We start from the raw sequence: 15,999 nt of genomic DNA on the forward strand, positions 1-15,999 counted from the left end.
TTTGCATAGTTAGTTGATGAATTTTTAAATTAATCTGCTACATTAATATAAAGAAAAAATTACCGTAAATATTATAACCTGTTGTTAATTTCTCAACAATAATACCAACTATTGATTAACCATGAATAATACGAATTTAAAGGTTCCCAGAAAATCTTTAACATGTTAAAAATTAAACTATAGGTGATTATAAGACGACAAAAAGTTGGTAAATTAGTTAATAAACTAAAGTTAGTATTATTCTAAGAAAATGTCCTATAAGTTGGTATTATTCATAGTTAATCAATAGTTGGTGTTATTATAAAAAAATTAACAAAAAGCTGTATTATTATAATTTTTCCTAAAATTAAAGAACATAAGGAAGAAAAGTAATTATGTTAAAAATGATAAAGGCGATGAGGAATCATTAAAGTGCTTTGTGCAAAACATTTATAATAGTTGTTGATATCTTCATTGCATACCATAATAGGCTTGAAAGTATGATATATGATAATATTTGCTTTGAATCCTACAAGTTGAGAAATCAGTGGCAGTGACTACTTATTTGTAGCGGAACGTAGTGGACAATTAGTTGCGTTTTGTCCATTTCAAAACAAATTTCAAATATTAAAATTTTTTTTTAAAAAGATAAATTTTTTATTCACCCCTCTAGAGAGTTTACATTTTATTGCATATTTATTCCACATTTCAAAAGAATAATTAAAAAAATAAAAATTCTTTATTCACTCCTCTAGAGAGTTTACATTTATTGTATATTTATTTCGCATACAAAACACATTCAAAAAATTTTCAAACATTTAAATTGCATTAAAAAAAAAACAGGCAAATTTTTTATTCACTCCTCTAAAGAGTTTACATTTTATTGTATACTTATTCCGCATATAAAACACATTCAAAACAAATTTTAATCATTTAAAACGCATTTCAACAAAAAATAAATAAAAAAAAAAAACAGGCAAAATTTTTATTCACCCCTCTAGAGAGTTTGATCTTCTATTGAACTTTCAACAAGGATGTCTTTGCTTTCAGAAAGTGTTCGGAACATCTAAACATGTCTAATATCAACCCTACCAAGTGTTTGGGGGAGGTAAACCATTTAAAATGTCCATCAAAGAACACATACAAATGAAATAAGTACTAATAAGCACTGATCAATACATAAGCATAAGTCATTAAGATAATTTCCCAGCTCATAACTGTTTCAGAAAAATAAAGGAGAAAATCAAAAATGATTTTCGCGTAAGGTATGTACGGTACACCATTATGTATCGAAATGAGCCCATGTAGTCATGTTGTGCTTACTCATGGGACCAAAACAGCATTTTCCGAACTCTGGTGTAAAAATGAAGCTATACGAGGATCAGAGTAATGCGGGAGACCAGACCGAGCTCCCAATGCTCTACAACCACAGGCAGCCTGATAAGAGTCAAAGTAAACCATGTCAAAAAGTTGCGTACCTAATGAGGGTACTCGAAATTCAAAGAAATGTCCGTGTAGAAGTCATTGCATGTAATATCGTATTATCGATCAGTTCGGTTTACTTACCACTTGTGCAGCAAATGGCAACATCTTCTCAGGAGGCATATCAGCACATAAGGCTGCAGCAAGTTTGAAACACCTTAGTGTAAACATATGATATGAGACATATATTATCGCACAATGTTAAGTGTACATCACGTCTCACATCGGAAAAATGAGAAAGTGTTGATACAACCCCAAATTAGTATGAGACATTTTGGGAAGGTGTCCAAAAACAAATTCATGCGGGCTCTATCATTCAAAGGGTAAAGGTAAAGGATACTCCTAGTATCCCGCACAAGATAGGGTATGGGTGTGGGTTTTTTTTTTTCGTGAAAGATGCGGACAAACCATACCTGTTTCCTCAAGGAGAGAGTAAAGAGAATGCACTAGTCAAGAAACCCCCAGCTGATACCTACGCTCAATAGAGTTCGAACCCAAACCTTCTGCTCAACAAGCAGGTGCTCTATCCATTGAGTTACAAGCGCTTTTGGTCAGGCTCTATCGTTCAAATGTAGTTAAATCACGACTGATGGGCCCAACAATTGGTATCAAGAGCCGAAGGTTTGGCCGGAAAAATATGTATACAATGGAGCAACTTTGTGAATAACATGCTGAATTGCCAAGATAGACGTATGGGAAGCAGGTTTTGTGGTGAAGCGGCGGTGCAAGGACAAATTATAAAATAAGAAGTGTTGACAAACATATAGGTAATTTAACTCCAAATTTTGGGAAGATGCCCAATAACAAATCCGTGTGGGCTCGGCCCAAAGCGGACAATATCATACTAATGCGGATAATTCATGACCGGTGGGCCAACACACAAAATTAGCAAATAGAATGCTAGAGTTTTCCAGTGAAAGTATTTCATATCCTGTCCTCTTACTAGACTAATTAACTCGATTTTGTAGCATGAAAAATACTAGCAAGTGTTTCGAAAATGCTCATGGAGCTCTTGACTCAACAGCCACATTGCAGTGGTTTACAATTCTAACTAGGATTCGAAGTGATAGGGAAGGTGGGTTCATATGAGAATATATATATGCATTATAAATAAAGAACCAAATACTGCAGTAGCGAGTCAGATGAGGTTTCATTGTAAAAATTATACCATAAAGAACTGCTCCTATAAATGCATCTCCTGCTCCAGTTGTATCAACGAGTTCTGAGGGTGGTATCTTTTCGGCTGTACCAACATGTAGCCTCCCACAAATTGTCCCGATCCCATCTGCTTTTAACTTCATTACTGACTGAAAGTTTAAAGAAACATACAAAAAAATTCTTATCAGTTATTAGAATAGAGTTGCGAATGTCGACATGCATGCACAAAGCAACCAAAGGTTTCAACATAAATCGTTAGAACGACATCATGAAGCTTCAATGAATACAAACGACCCACTTTGAAATGCCATGGTGTCACTTTTTCTCTTCTTAAGTCACAAACTTTATCGTATTTTCTCGAGCCGAAGGACTCTTTAGCCGCACTCTCCTTTTTGGGTATGAGTTAACACCTTCCTTCCCTCCCCAGACCTTGATCATAGTTTTTTGTGAGCGGGATACACCGAGTATGATGATGATGACTTATTTCAAAATAGCGCAATCAGAGTAGAATCCGCATTTCTATCTAAGGTTTCAACCAAAAATGATTAGACGGAAGATAAAAAGATAAAAAGAATCTTCAAAACCTTGTAGGTGTAGTTTACGGGCTGTTTAGACTATTTTGAAGTGCATAATACAATACATCTAAGCAGAAACACTTTGCGAGACTTAAAAGCATCTGTCCACCGGAGGATTTAGTCTACCAAAAGATAGTAAATGCTTATTTCACTTTTGTGGAAACTTGATAGTGAGATCAGAATGTGAACGAGCGGGAGAGATAGTTTGTCCATCCTTCAATTACGAACAAAAAAATATAGAACAAGGAGATAAATTTGGGTTCATACACAAGACCCACGAAAGAAGAGAGTTGACTGCACACAAACCCGACGAGGTTCCATCCTAAAACCAATTGGTAATAGGAGGCGTAGCCCATCAAGCTTATATGTTAGTTACTATCTCTCTAATTTTTCGATATGGGATCATATATTCCAACACAAGGTATGCATGATAAGCAACAAAAAATATAATATGATGGTCATTCGGTACCGATGAAACGCTGGATGGAATGGTGTAATCATTTGGTGCCCTCTGCTTCAAAGATTTCAAAACGTCGTCAACATGAATTTCCTCCAACTCTGAAGCTTCTGTACAAGGTGGCATGTAAGTGAGAGCCCGTCATAATTAACGCTTAAAAGATAGTAGTTGACCATAAATCAAGAAAGCCTAAAACCTAGATTACGAAGATCGCTTGTAAAATGCAAGGAAGAGTAAACTCACCATTTAAACTTCTTTCAAGCATGACACAGCCGTCTTCACCGAGAGTCACAATTACAAACTGAAGTTTGGGTAATCTTAACAGCATGGAAATAAGGGATGTTGGTACAGAAGATGCTTCTGTCCATACCTGTGAAATTTGATTCGAGAAATTTCCTGATAAAATAAATTAATATGCTCAAATGGAGTTCAATACCAAGTGAACATAATCTAGAATTGCAATGTTAGGAATTGGGTGGGGGGGATTTGATGATAAATTTGCAAATTAAATCTAGTATTAAAAATGAAAAGACGCTTGCCTGAGGAAATTTCGCCGAGCATACCACATATGTGGCAAAACTTAAAAGCTCATCCAGCCCGTCTCTCTTCCTTTCTGCATCTACTAGAATAGGAATATTCCGACGAGTTGCCTGCGCTGGAGAAATTGGACACTATGAATGTTGGTTCATTTTTCTCATGCAAATCACACATAATAAAGTTGGTTTTATACGGTGAAAAGAAACATTTGGCTTGAATTGGAATACATTGGTACATACCAGTGTCACATGATTGAGCGAATTGTGAATCGAAAAAAGCAAATTATGGTCGGTTTTGGGCTATTTTTGGGCAAAATTGAGCGAATCGCGAATTCAAAAAGCGAATTGGCTAGAATCATGTTACATTGGTACATACACTATAGATAAACATATGTTTACAGAATATAGCATGCTTCGGTAAATGTATGTATAAAATAAAAAAATAAAAAAATAAAAAAATAAAAAAACAAAATAGAACAAAGTATATTTTGAAAATAAGCATACCAATGATGAGAAGTTACTAAAAATAAAACGAAAATGTAATTACCTCTTTTGCTACAACTAGCGCAGTTTCATGCAGTCTAACATCAAAGTATACAAGCCTTGATCCATCTAGAGCAGATTCTAACTTTTGTTGGGAGAGTTCTTCTGGTACCATTGGTGGATATCCAGGAGTATGAATACAAGTGCGGGTCTTCCTGAAAGTATCAATTTTAAGTTTTTTTAATATATTTTTGGTTGGTATGCACAAGGTTTTGGCAAAGAAATTTATGAAAAATTTAATCTAATGACCACTATTATATACTAATATTCGTCTATTGAAATGATCATCCTTCATATATAACACATAAAAAATGATTTCATGTATTACATTGTCTTAAGAAAGTTTCTTAAAATTAAGCTCTTTAATAATTTCAACTAGCTCGTAATTTAAAATTTTAATGGTTTATGTTGTAAAAGGGAATACAGATTAACAAGTCATGTGTAAACTTACATTTTATTGTCGACGATGATATAGGTAAATGGCGAATTACCTTCTTGTGAGACCTGCAAAAATATAGGGATGTCAATAATAGATATACATTCTAAATAGTTCATGATAATTCAATAGCGTTTCTCATATCATGAGCTTGAGTACTTTGTACAAGAGTAGATTAATGTATAACCATGTTATGCTTATTTAACTAAAGGATTAACTTCCATCGGTGAAACCTTGATGAGAATTAGTCAATGCAAAAGCAATAAGCCCTTCTCTAATACTTGATTTAGGAATTTTATTAATAGCATAGACATAATAAACTTACAACAAAGAATGAAGTGTCAACACCATCAGATTCAAGCTCCTCTAGTATTCCTCTACCTTGAGCATCATTAGCAACCTGAGAAAGATATATGTTACACCCGCATGAAGATAAGGGATAATGTACACCAGCTGCTTATTTGTTTTGTAATCTTTTAGAAAAATAAATGTCGCCAAAACACGTTAAAGACCTTGGATATCAGTCTTGGAGTCAAGCCTAGTCGCGCAGCACATGTCAAAGCATTTGCAACATTTCCACCACCTTGAACCTATGAAAACATCCATCAAAGCTAATATACATATATCAAAAGAAAAAAGAATAAAATAAAGAAACATTTCGCTAAGGAGTCTTTTTGCAATCTAATTCTTTACAATATCACCGGCATGAATCAAGACCGAGCAGCCTTATTCCCACAACTTTTTAAAGTTCTTCGGCGAACTCTAGACGATTAAATAACATGATTACAAACCAATCCACAAATAAGTGAGTGACAATCAATTCTCTATAAGAAAATTAGGAAAGGGTAACATTCTGTTAAGGATATTTAATGTACATCTAAACTCAAGTATGGATGATACATAGAGTAACCCGTTCCAAGACATTAACACAAATTTATTTTCTGAGAGAACTTCGAACAAAACTGGACAACTTTCTTTTATTCACAAAGGAGAAATGCAAGCCTTATTTGGAACCCTCTTAACCTCATCCTCCATTCTGTAGGAAATCAAATTATCGTCGACAACCCATTTTTAGCCAAACAAACAAATATCATCTTATGACATTGTTGGGGTTGTAGGGTTTGGCATCATCGTTGCAAACAAGCATCAGAATTCAGAAATGCTGCTTAGTTCTTGTGTCACAATTTGCAGAAGTGGGGCGAACTTACACAATAATAATTTTTTAGGCCATTTGTATTTTACATCTTCCCGCAATCTAAGGGCCTAAAAACAAGTACTTAAACCAAAATAAAAGCAATGTAAACAATGTAAATTATATTTAAGGCCCTTGATTCAGGGTTCCGTGTGGTTCACACCTTGCACATGCTCAAAACCACCCTTGACAATCTGCCTTTAGCAATAACCAATCTATTTCTCAACACCTATATATATATATATATTTGAATACTTCTCAAATTCAAATTAAACTAATCCAATACTTACTTTAAAAAAAATCATATAGCAAGTAAATCAACCCTATCATTATGCAAGAACAATCAAGCAACCATCAAAAGGGATTAACTTAGCACCATCTATATAGCTTAATCATACCTGAAAACTGGTGCTTCTAATCTTATCATCCGGCTTCGGATAGCTAGCTACAGCAGCTAATAAGTCAACTACTGCACCTCCACACCCAAGCTGCTAACATAAGCATCATCAGTCTTAGTCACACTTCAGTATTCTGCAATTCTTTTTGCTAAAAACATAAATCTCCATAAAAAAGAACAAAAGAAAAAGAGGGGAACATACAACAATAGGATTCTCTGGGAGAGAAGATTTCAATGATGAAGAAGACAGCATTTTTGCCCTGAAAAAGTGCAAAGTTCAAATTTTTCTATAATTATTGATGGGTTAGAGATAAAATTCAGGGAAAATAGGATATGGGTATTCATTAATTTAACATATATAGAGCGCTAAAGTAAAGTATTACATATGAATTTATAAAAAATTCAAACTTTTCCCAATTTATTTAAGAAATAGAAATGACATTCAGAGAAAATCGGATATGGGTATTCATTAATTTAACATATATAGAGCACTAAAGTAAAGTGTTACATATGAAAATATAAAAATTCAAACCTTCCCAATTTATTAATGAAATAGAAATGAAATTCAGGGAAAATAGGATATGGATATCCATTAATTTAACAAATATAGAGCACTAAACTGAAATAGGAGTATTACATATGAAACTATAAAAATTCAAACTTTTCCTAAATTATTAATAAAATAGAAATGAAGTTCAGGGAAAATAGAACATGGGTATAGCAGTAATTCAAAATTACATAAACATACTCCTATGAAATTGGAGTAAAAGTATTCAAAGTGAAGGAAAATGAAGAAAAGAAAAGGAAAAAAGGAAGGCGTACGCTAGAGAAAATGAGACCTGGGACTGAAATTAGTAGCCTGAGATGAAGGGGGGGAATGAAAGAGGGGGATCCTGAATGGAGTGTTGGGAAATGTGTTTGTTAGAAAGCTTGACATTTTTGCTGAGTTCAGAGAAACAAGTCAGCCAAGAATAACAACTTCTATCTATCTATTCATTAAAAAATATTGCAGTGGAGATTGCCAGATTAGGGTGTTTGGTGTGTAGTGTAGCTACAATGTTTTATTTTTCTTTTTTTTTTTTCCAAAATTGTAGCCTCAAAAATATGTATTATTAAGCGTATCATTGCGACCCTACTTTCGAGCGAGACATTGGGTATGATGATGATGAAGCGTGTCATTGCCTTTCAATAACGTGTCATTGTATGCACAAAGATGTAGCAAAGTAAAATTGACGAATTAAAATGAACAGTGTTGCAATCTCTTGAGGACAGAGGAAATGAGTGTTAGCCGATTTTGTTATCTCTATTAACAAACACTCAATTTCACTTATCTAGAAAGTATGATTTTGAAGAAAAAAATAACTAATAATTAAGTAAATATAAAATAAAGATTGAAAGATTATATAAAAAAGAATAATTTAATATTTTATTAATTTTCCTACAACAATCTCAACTTTGATTAATCATGAATAATCCAAATTTTAGGGACACTTACCCAAAAATATTATTGCCCAAATGATGATCGATTTTTACATAATAATTGTCACACAAAAAAGAAAAAATTAAATCAAAAATTAAAAATTAAATAAAAATAAACTTACTCGATTTGGTTTATAAATTTTTAAAAGAATTTCGATGTTTTTATAATTTAATTTTGTATTTATTTTTTTATGCAAAATAATGTATTGAACACCTCTTATAATTGGTAATATTCATAATTAATCTAAAGTTGAGACTAACAAATTAACAATAATTAAACCCTCAAATTACATTGGGCAGTAGGCTTGGAGCCTTGGACCCTTTAACACTAACAGTTACTCGGCAAATATCGGGGTGGTCTTTGCCAAAACTCCCACCTCGTCGGCGCTTTCTGCTCGTAATTAGGGTTTTCTCGCCGCCATTTTTTACCGCTGGCGGTACTATTCCTCTTTCTTTCAGTGAAAATACTACAATTTTTTTTCGGTTATTTCCATCTTCTCCAATTATTGTGAACTTGTTGTAATTAAACTCGTTATTATTGATTAGGGTTGATATACATACAAAATGTATTTGAGGAAAATTTGTGGAAGAATTTTATCGGCAGCTGTAAAATCAGATCACGGAGGTCCAAGTGCTGCTGCTTCGACATCAGTGCGTAATCCATTGGAGCAATTCTTTGAGGTTGATAGAACTGCTGATGATGACAAACGTCTTGTTTATGGTACTTTTATTCTTTCCACATTACCTTTTCGTTTCAATTATGTTATGAATCTCACAGGTGCGGAAGCTAGGAGCTTAGGGTAAAAACATGTTGAATATTGTGTCTTGAAGGTTTATGTCATGTACTAGACAATTAAATAAGATGAAATATGCAAGGTATAAATGGCAAATAATGAAACCAATTCAAAAAAGGTTTACCAATTTGCCTACATCCTCTTTCTAGGCTAGTGTTTTTTATTTCTGAGTTTAAAGAATAAAGGAGCTACTACCTCAAACAGTACATTAAGGTATTACAACAAGGGAGATAATGTGAGTGAGAAAGACAAGTAGAGGGGGATAGAATTACAATAGAATGAGCATGGAGACTAGAGAGAGATACAAAAAGCTCAAGCAAGGAGCTTGGCTTAGTTACAATTACAAGACATACATACACCACTATTTATATGGGCAAGAGAGGGTAACACAATATATGCAACAAACAGTCAAAAAAGGAAAAAAATATTGAGCTGGCATGCTTCTGGGTACTACTGCTTGAACGAGCAGCTTGGTTGGAGAAGTTTCTGAGTCCTGTCTTACGCTGTCTGGGTGCTTGTTCAAGCTCTTTTATGACTCGTTCGAGTAGCTACTTGGTGCTGTGTATATGCTTCACGTGATGTTCTTCCAACGCCCATTTTGCAATGCTCAATGACTACCAAGTTCAATGCCCCAATATATTCCAATTGCTCCAATACAAAGGTTCATTCTTTTTTGTTCTTACCAAGACTTAACCATAAGTCCATAACATTTCATTGGAGTTTTGGGCAACCCTTCTAAAGCTTAAGACATATCACATTCCAATTACTCTCACTGAATAAGCCATGCATTTTCTTGACCACTAAAAATTGTGTGCCAACTGTACTTAAAATGACAATTATTTTTCAAGCTAGGAGATAATCATGTAAATGACCATTATGATGATCATCAATATTGTGCTTTCCGAAATTGGGAATTTCCAAAGTCGTGGTAATTATATTAGGGCAATGGATGATATTTGTTTTACAATTTGGTGAACAATATGTCAATAACTATATTTTACATTTATATTTTGTGTTGAGGGACAAACAATTGATTCTCAAACCTCATATGTGATTATATGTGTCTTATTGATATGTAATTTGTGAATTTCTGAAAACACTGTTTACTGTAATTATCATATCTGTAGGCATATACTCACTCCTTTTCTAATTAAATGTCCCATTTGATAATACACTAATTTTATGAGAAAGTGAAGGGGGACCACATGAGAGGAGCGAGAAAGGGAGAAAGTGATAGTTTGATGGAAATTGTGTAAATACTTAGATTCCATGGGGCATAAGTTAGGAAAAAAAGGTTACCAAGTAAAGAAATGAAACATTTGATGTGAATATGCCAAAAGAGAAAATTAAGATATTCGATTAGAATAAGAGGGAGTAATTAGAAAGTTGTAAGACCAACAAGTATTTCACTTTGTGATTATTCTTTTTCTTTTTATGTGATGTGTAAATTAGAATGTTCACATGATGTTTGTAATTAAGAGTTTATTGGAAATAACCTCTTTATTATTGCAAGGGTATGATTGTGTACATGAAAACCCCATTCCACCAAAACCTAAATGGGAGCCACTTGGGGGCATTTGAGCAATTTAATGTTGTTGATGTTGAGATTATTCTAAAGGGTGCTAATGCATCCTCTTCTACCTTCTTTTCTTGAGAAGAGTAGGTCTGTTTCAAGCTACTCCTGTTGGAAAATAATAAAATAAAATCTTAGAATTTTCATTTTAGAAGATTCCTTGTAATCAGTAAAGAAAAATTTTGGTTGGTAAGACTTGAGAGTGAAGCATTAGTTCAAAGTTCAAACTATTATCTCTACCTAATATGAGGATTTCTTACCTTTGGACACCAATAGCTATATTTAAGACAACTTAATGTTTTAAGAATCAGAAGCAACATTTAGCTACTGTAATTCACACCCTTGGATCCAGTGCAGCACGCCAGTTGAGCATGGCTGAACATCTAACTTCACTTTCCTATAACTTGCAAATCAAGCAATGTCTATCCATCACCTGAGCTCTGTTTGAAAAATCCCTGTGGTCCATCCTCTCGTTAATATGATTTGAGTTCAGAATATTAAATGTTGATGTACAGCACAAATGCGGCTATTTCTAGGACTGTTAATGACTGGTAATGTGCTTGTTTCACTTAGAATTCACCTGCTGTTTAGTCCATGTCAATTGACATAAAGTAGTTAAATCATTCAATTATGAGCATGGCTCTATGCTTTATGGACTTTTGCTTGCTCCTGTAGCTAATTCTTACCCATTAAACAAAGCTTGAACTTAAACAAGGTTTATTATTCTCGAAGTGGAACCATAACTTTAAATATTTTGGAATTTGAATAAAGAATTATCTCTTTGTAAGGAGTCTGAACAAATTTGATATTCTTCTGGATTACTCTAGATGACGTGTGCCACCCTTGATTAGTTTTCCATACATGACATGTGTCCTAGAAAAGCATGATTTTTGGAGGATCATTGGTTTCCCCAACAAAAATATCTTCTTAATATATAAGATCAGGCGTCTTACCATGGTCTTTAAAAAAGACTGGAAGAATTTATTATCTTTGTAAACTCCTTCCATTTCCTAATCTCCTCTTCATCAAACCTGCATCTGATTCACTTTCTTGCCTCCCAAATGTCATTTCCTCTAACGTGGCCTTCTTATTTTTCAATCATCAACCAACCCTTACATTCTCATGTTCTTCCTTTCTATTTCTGCACATTTGTCAATTGCTGCTGTGCGACTTAAATCTGATTAATAATGTTTCCTAGGTCGTGGGTGGAAAGCTTCTGAGTTGCGTCTCAAGTCATGGGATGATCTTCACAAACTCTGGTATGTACTTTTGAAGGAGAAAAATATGCTAATGACACAAAGACAAATGCTTAACACTCAAAACCTGCGGTTTCCTAATCCAGAACGTATTTCAAAGGTAACTATGACTATCTTTTTTCTTATAACCTTTAACTGCTATTAAATCCCTTGTTTAGCACAGTGCTGTTCTTTGCTCAAATTCTGTGTGCCAGCTAGAAAATAGATTATAGTATTTTGTATTCTTTCCATGAGCAACTGTTTGAAATTACTTCTATTTTGATGTGTGATTGTGGTTTGATACCTTGTTTTTGGTGATAAGAGTAACCAAGAATAAATTGTTCTTGCAAACATACACTCTATGTTTGTGAATTCTGATTTTTGTTGGAGCAGCATGTTAATTCAAACGTAATAGTAACCCTTTATATATCTTATGATTTGGGTTTAGAGGAGTTCTATGGCGCAATAATTTTTTGCTATCTACGCAACTACTTCATCTAACAACTGATATGAGTATAAGATTGTATGAGCATAACAACGTATCAAACATGCCAAGATTTAATGATTTTTAACATTCTCCTAAATTAAATTTAGGTGTTAGTAAAAGATTCATAGAACATATTTCTGATTCTTTAAAAGACTTTTGCATGTGCTCAGTGCTCACACATATTTGAGCTTGTTTGTCGGTTGATTTTAAACTCACTTTTAATCATATATTGCTTGGCTTTCTCTTTTGCCACCAAGCTAATTTATAAGGTAGACAACCTGTATATGGTGTTGGAAAATAAGACCAGTTTCTCTAGAAAGAGTTGCTAGTTGCTACTAGATGTGTGTCGTACCACATGTGACACAACTTGAAAAACTAATCTATAAAATATGGATTAAAATGCCTAGAAATTCAAGTGATTTTTTATTTTGATTTTTGTGTGGGCTTATCTTTGGACAATTGTTTTGGTGATTCACGTCCTACCGTTGTTCACAGCCACTAGGTGGGACACTTCGATTGTAGGATTTTACTATCTACCAACATCTGATTTTCCTGCTTTTCCTTTCAAATTTCTATGTTTCTGGTTTTGATTTTCTATTTCCATTTTTCTGATTTTCTTTTAATTTTCTCTTTTTAATTTTAATATATGTTTTTCTAATTCTGATTCTCCATATTTTCTGTTTTGTTCTTCTGATTTTCTGTTTCTTCATTTTTTCTTTTTTTTTTAATGGTTTTCAGTTTTTCTTCGTTTAATTTTTTCCATTAACTTTTTCCTTTAAGGAGGATGTTTGATAAAATAGTTTATTTTGCAATTTTGACTTAGTTTGGCACAAATATGTTGGATGATCTAACCATCTAATTCTAGTATTTGGTAAATTAGTAGGGATTGTAACAATCTAATAACTAATTTTGAACAAGCAGCTCGTAGCAGCGTGTTCTAATTTACCTAGCAAACCTCTAGTCAAATAACTATAAGATATCAGTCGTTTGCAAAATAACTTCCCCTAAATTTTTGTGATTTTTTTGATTTTTTTTCTTCTTTTCCTCCTTTAGTTTTTGTTCTTAATGAAGATGTATTGATTTGAACTTTTCCAACCAATTTTGTTAGCATTAACTTATTACCTTTATACCAAATTATTCCATTTGAGGCTTATTAATACTCGAATATAAATGCCAAACCATGTATAAATTTACTCCAAAATTTATTTGCCCATCACCATATTTCCCATATTCTTTCACCTCTAAAATTCTCCCCAAATAAATACTTGTAATTCATGCGACCCCTTAGAGTAACAAATCTGCTATTCCAGGGTCTCTTGTCACAGTACTCTGTGCTGAAGATAATGTTGTCATTCAGTGTGAATGGTATCCTTTATTTTCAATTAAATTTAAGAAAAAGAGAGATGCTTTCATGTTAGCAGTTGGCGTGATTTTCAGTTCTGTGAAATGTTTTTATGGTTTTGTAGAAAAGTCCAGCTGCCTACAGTTGTGATGAGTGGTAACTGAGAATAGTTGCAGTCCATAACATCTGAAGACCACAGAAGAAAAGTTTAAAATTAGGGAAATTTCGGTCTGTTCATAGGTTGAGCACTGGCCGCTGAGAGACTACATATGGCTCAGTGGTCCTGCCATTGAAGAAAATGTTACATAGGGACCGCACATAGGCTCAGTAAGGTGCAAATTGCATGCAAGTCCGATATTCAAGTTTCTGATTTTCTTGTTTGTGCTCTAGCAGTGACCTATGATATGGCTTCCACTTTCTGAAAAACATTACTGTTTCCCTGTCCATTGTTATCTGAAGCTTGAATCTTTATCTGGAATACGTACTCTTGTGCCTTTAGGTTTTGTGCGGGTGCTATGTAATTAATGTGTCTCTAACGGCCCGTTTGGTTGTTACTTATTCGCACTAAATGGCAACAGTGAAAATGATTTGTTGTGTAAATTTTCATATATCCAAAACGATTATTTTCTACCAAATTTACACCAACTTTCCATTAACTATACACATGCCTGTGTGGAATTTTTCTTCCCTTGAGAGGTCTATTAATTACTTTTTGAAACAGAAACTACCACATTACTATAACTCAGTTTCATTTTGGATGTGACGATTTATACCCATTTGAATGCAGGTTAGAAAGTCCATGTGTCGGATCAAGCATGTGCTTACAGAGAGGGCCATCGATGAGCCAGATCCCCGCAGATCCGCGGAGATGAAAAGGATGATAAATGCCCTTTAAACAGTTCTAATGGCTCTTTCACTATCTTTTCCCTTACCCTAAGGAAAAAAGAATAGACATGAAGTTAATTGGTAGAAGTAAAAAATTCCGATTTGATTTTGATGTAGGCATGAGCACACAATCATGCATGTTTTGAAGCTTGTCTTTGAACTGCAAAATCGTCCCATTTTTCAATTTTCTATTGTAACCTTTTGATTTTACATAGTCCTGGTAAAACCCAAAAAAACCGTTCAATTTTGATAATAAACTACTGGAAGGTTAATTGTTGTGTGAAGTGGTTCATATAGATGAACATTAAATGTTGCTTTTTCTTTTTTGTTACTAGGTTGAGAAAAGGAGAATGCCTAATAGTGAGATTCGATTTCAGATTTAAATTGAGATAAAACATGATTTTTACTCTCATTATGCCATCTCACCTTTTATTTTCACTTGGTGACACTGACAGATGCTTCGTGTATATTACATGTAATGCGCATGTTGCATGAATCTTACATGTTACTACTATTTTGATATTAATAATCCAAAAGTACAAACTGAATTTGATATATTGGACCTAAATTTTAAATTTTTAGAAAATTTAAAAGCTTTAAGTTAATATTTTAAAGTTATAAACTGCTATTTATCTGTTAGTTTTTATAATTTTGGTTAATATTCTACAATTTCTACCATTGTAATTTGAAAACTTTTTAACCCAATATCATAAGAAAACTCATTCAAATTTCTAAAAATAATTACATTGTTTATAGTAAACTCATGACAAAAAATATAAATAATACTTCATGAATTCATGACTTTTCGTGTTAATTTCTGACAAGTCAAAGCTGCTTGATCTAAAAGATTGTCCTTTTAGTTTTATCACCTCAACAAGAAAATGTGGTATAATAGTTGTCCATCGACCTGTTCTGTAAGAAAAGAAAAAGTAAAAATTAAATCCACTGAGCAGATAGACGACCAGTCCAAAAATACACTACTTATAGTATATATGAGACATGACATGTGTATTAGATTCATAGATGTGATCTCCTCAATTCTACTATTGTTTCAGTTTTTTTTTTCTTGAGCATATTTGTTTCAGTCCGCCTTCATATTCCAGCTGTTGCACAGTTTCACTTCCTCCACTCCACCTACAAAACTTTCCACATTTCTAGGTCCACCCACCAAACTCCAAAAACAAACAAATTCAAAAAAACCCACCATTTTTATATAGAATAAAAATCATGCAAGGCTACTCCAAAATCAAGGGAAATAGTTCATTCATCCAAAGATCAAAATCCAACAAAGAATTCCTTTTTATTGATAGAGATTTTGATTTATTGTCAACAAAACATACCCAAAAAAAATCCCATTTCCAAGAGCAAGAACCAAGCATTCATGGAGCTAAAAACAACAGAAAGGTTGAATTTTTCTTTGAAAAATCAGATAAAGTTGCTAGTTTTGAG

At 33.4% G+C, this 15,999-nt stretch overlaps 2 protein-coding genes across 6 annotated transcripts; one reads left to right on the forward strand and one right to left on the reverse strand.

Annotated features, from left to right (window-relative positions):
- Window positions 1-939: 939 nt before the first annotated feature.
- Window positions 940-7,760, reverse strand: LOC130813274 (uncharacterized). Of its 4 annotated transcripts, none has more exons than XM_057679074.1 (13): window positions 7,595-7,760; window positions 6,958-7,015; window positions 6,757-6,846; window positions 5,679-5,756; window positions 5,492-5,566; window positions 5,182-5,234; window positions 4,735-4,885; window positions 4,191-4,301; window positions 3,895-4,021; window positions 3,664-3,761; window positions 2,630-2,768; window positions 1,546-1,598; window positions 940-1,416 (listed from the first exon to the last, which is right to left on the reverse strand). In XM_057679074.1, the coding sequence occupies exons 1-13, from the start codon at window positions 7,690-7,692 to the stop codon at window positions 1,303-1,305; spliced, it is 1,245 nt and encodes a 414-aa protein (XP_057535057.1). In that variant the 5' UTR covers window positions 7,693-7,760; the 3' UTR covers window positions 940-1,302. The 4 variants fall into 4 exon arrangements, with proteins under 4 accessions (XP_057535057.1, XP_057535056.1, XP_057535059.1 ...); XM_057679073.1 differs by having other exon boundaries at window positions 6,757-6,849; window positions 7,595-7,759; XM_057679076.1 differs by having other exon boundaries at window positions 7,578-7,713.
- A 755-nt stretch (window positions 7,761-8,515) lies between these two features.
- LOC130813327 (uncharacterized) lies at window positions 8,516-14,932 on the forward strand. Of its 2 annotated transcripts, none has more exons than XM_057679137.1 (4): window positions 8,516-8,671; window positions 8,781-8,955; window positions 11,800-11,957; window positions 14,453-14,932. In XM_057679137.1, exons 2-4 carry the CDS (start codon window positions 8,799-8,801, stop codon window positions 14,558-14,560), a joined length of 423 nt encoding a protein of 140 aa, XP_057535120.1. In that variant the 5' UTR covers window positions 8,516-8,671; window positions 8,781-8,798; the 3' UTR covers window positions 14,561-14,932. The 2 variants fall into 2 exon arrangements, with proteins under 2 accessions (XP_057535120.1, XP_057535121.1); XM_057679138.1 differs by lacking the exon at window positions 14,453-14,932 and adding an exon at window positions 13,790-14,410.
- Window positions 14,933-15,999: the final 1,067 nt, after the last annotated feature.

Source organism: Amaranthus tricolor, chromosome 5, assembly GCF_026212465.1.
Source record: "Amaranthus tricolor cultivar Red isolate AtriRed21 chromosome 5, ASM2621246v1, whole genome shotgun sequence".
In the NCBI taxonomy this organism is placed as follows: domain Eukaryota; kingdom Viridiplantae; phylum Streptophyta; class Magnoliopsida; order Caryophyllales; family Amaranthaceae; genus Amaranthus; species Amaranthus tricolor.

Excerpts from the sequence above, each read along its gene's own strand:
- LOC130813327 (XM_057679137.1), top strand. The coding sequence starts at position 8,799 with ATGTATTTGAGGAAAATTTGTGGAAGAATTTTATCGGCAGCTGTAAAA. Across the intron at positions 8,956-11,799 it reads TGACAAACGTCTTGTTTATG|GTCGTGGGTGGAAAGCTTCT; the intron begins GTACTTTTATTC and ends AATGTTTCCTAG. Across the intron at positions 11,958-14,452 it reads ATCCAGAACGTATTTCAAAG|GTTAGAAAGTCCATGTGTCG; the intron begins GTAACTATGACT and ends ATTTGAATGCAG.
- LOC130813274 (XM_057679073.1), bottom strand. The coding sequence starts at position 7,692 with ATGTCAAGCTTTCTAACAAACACATTTCCCAACACTCCATTCAGGATC. Across the intron at positions 5,757-6,756 it reads TTAGAAGCACCAGTTTTCAG|GTTCAAGGTGGTGGAAATGT; the intron begins GTATGATTAAGC and ends ATGTTTTCATAG. Across the intron at positions 4,022-4,190 it reads GCTCGGCGAAATTTCCTCAG|GTATGGACAGAAGCATCTTC; the intron begins GCAAGCGTCTTT and ends CAAATTTCACAG.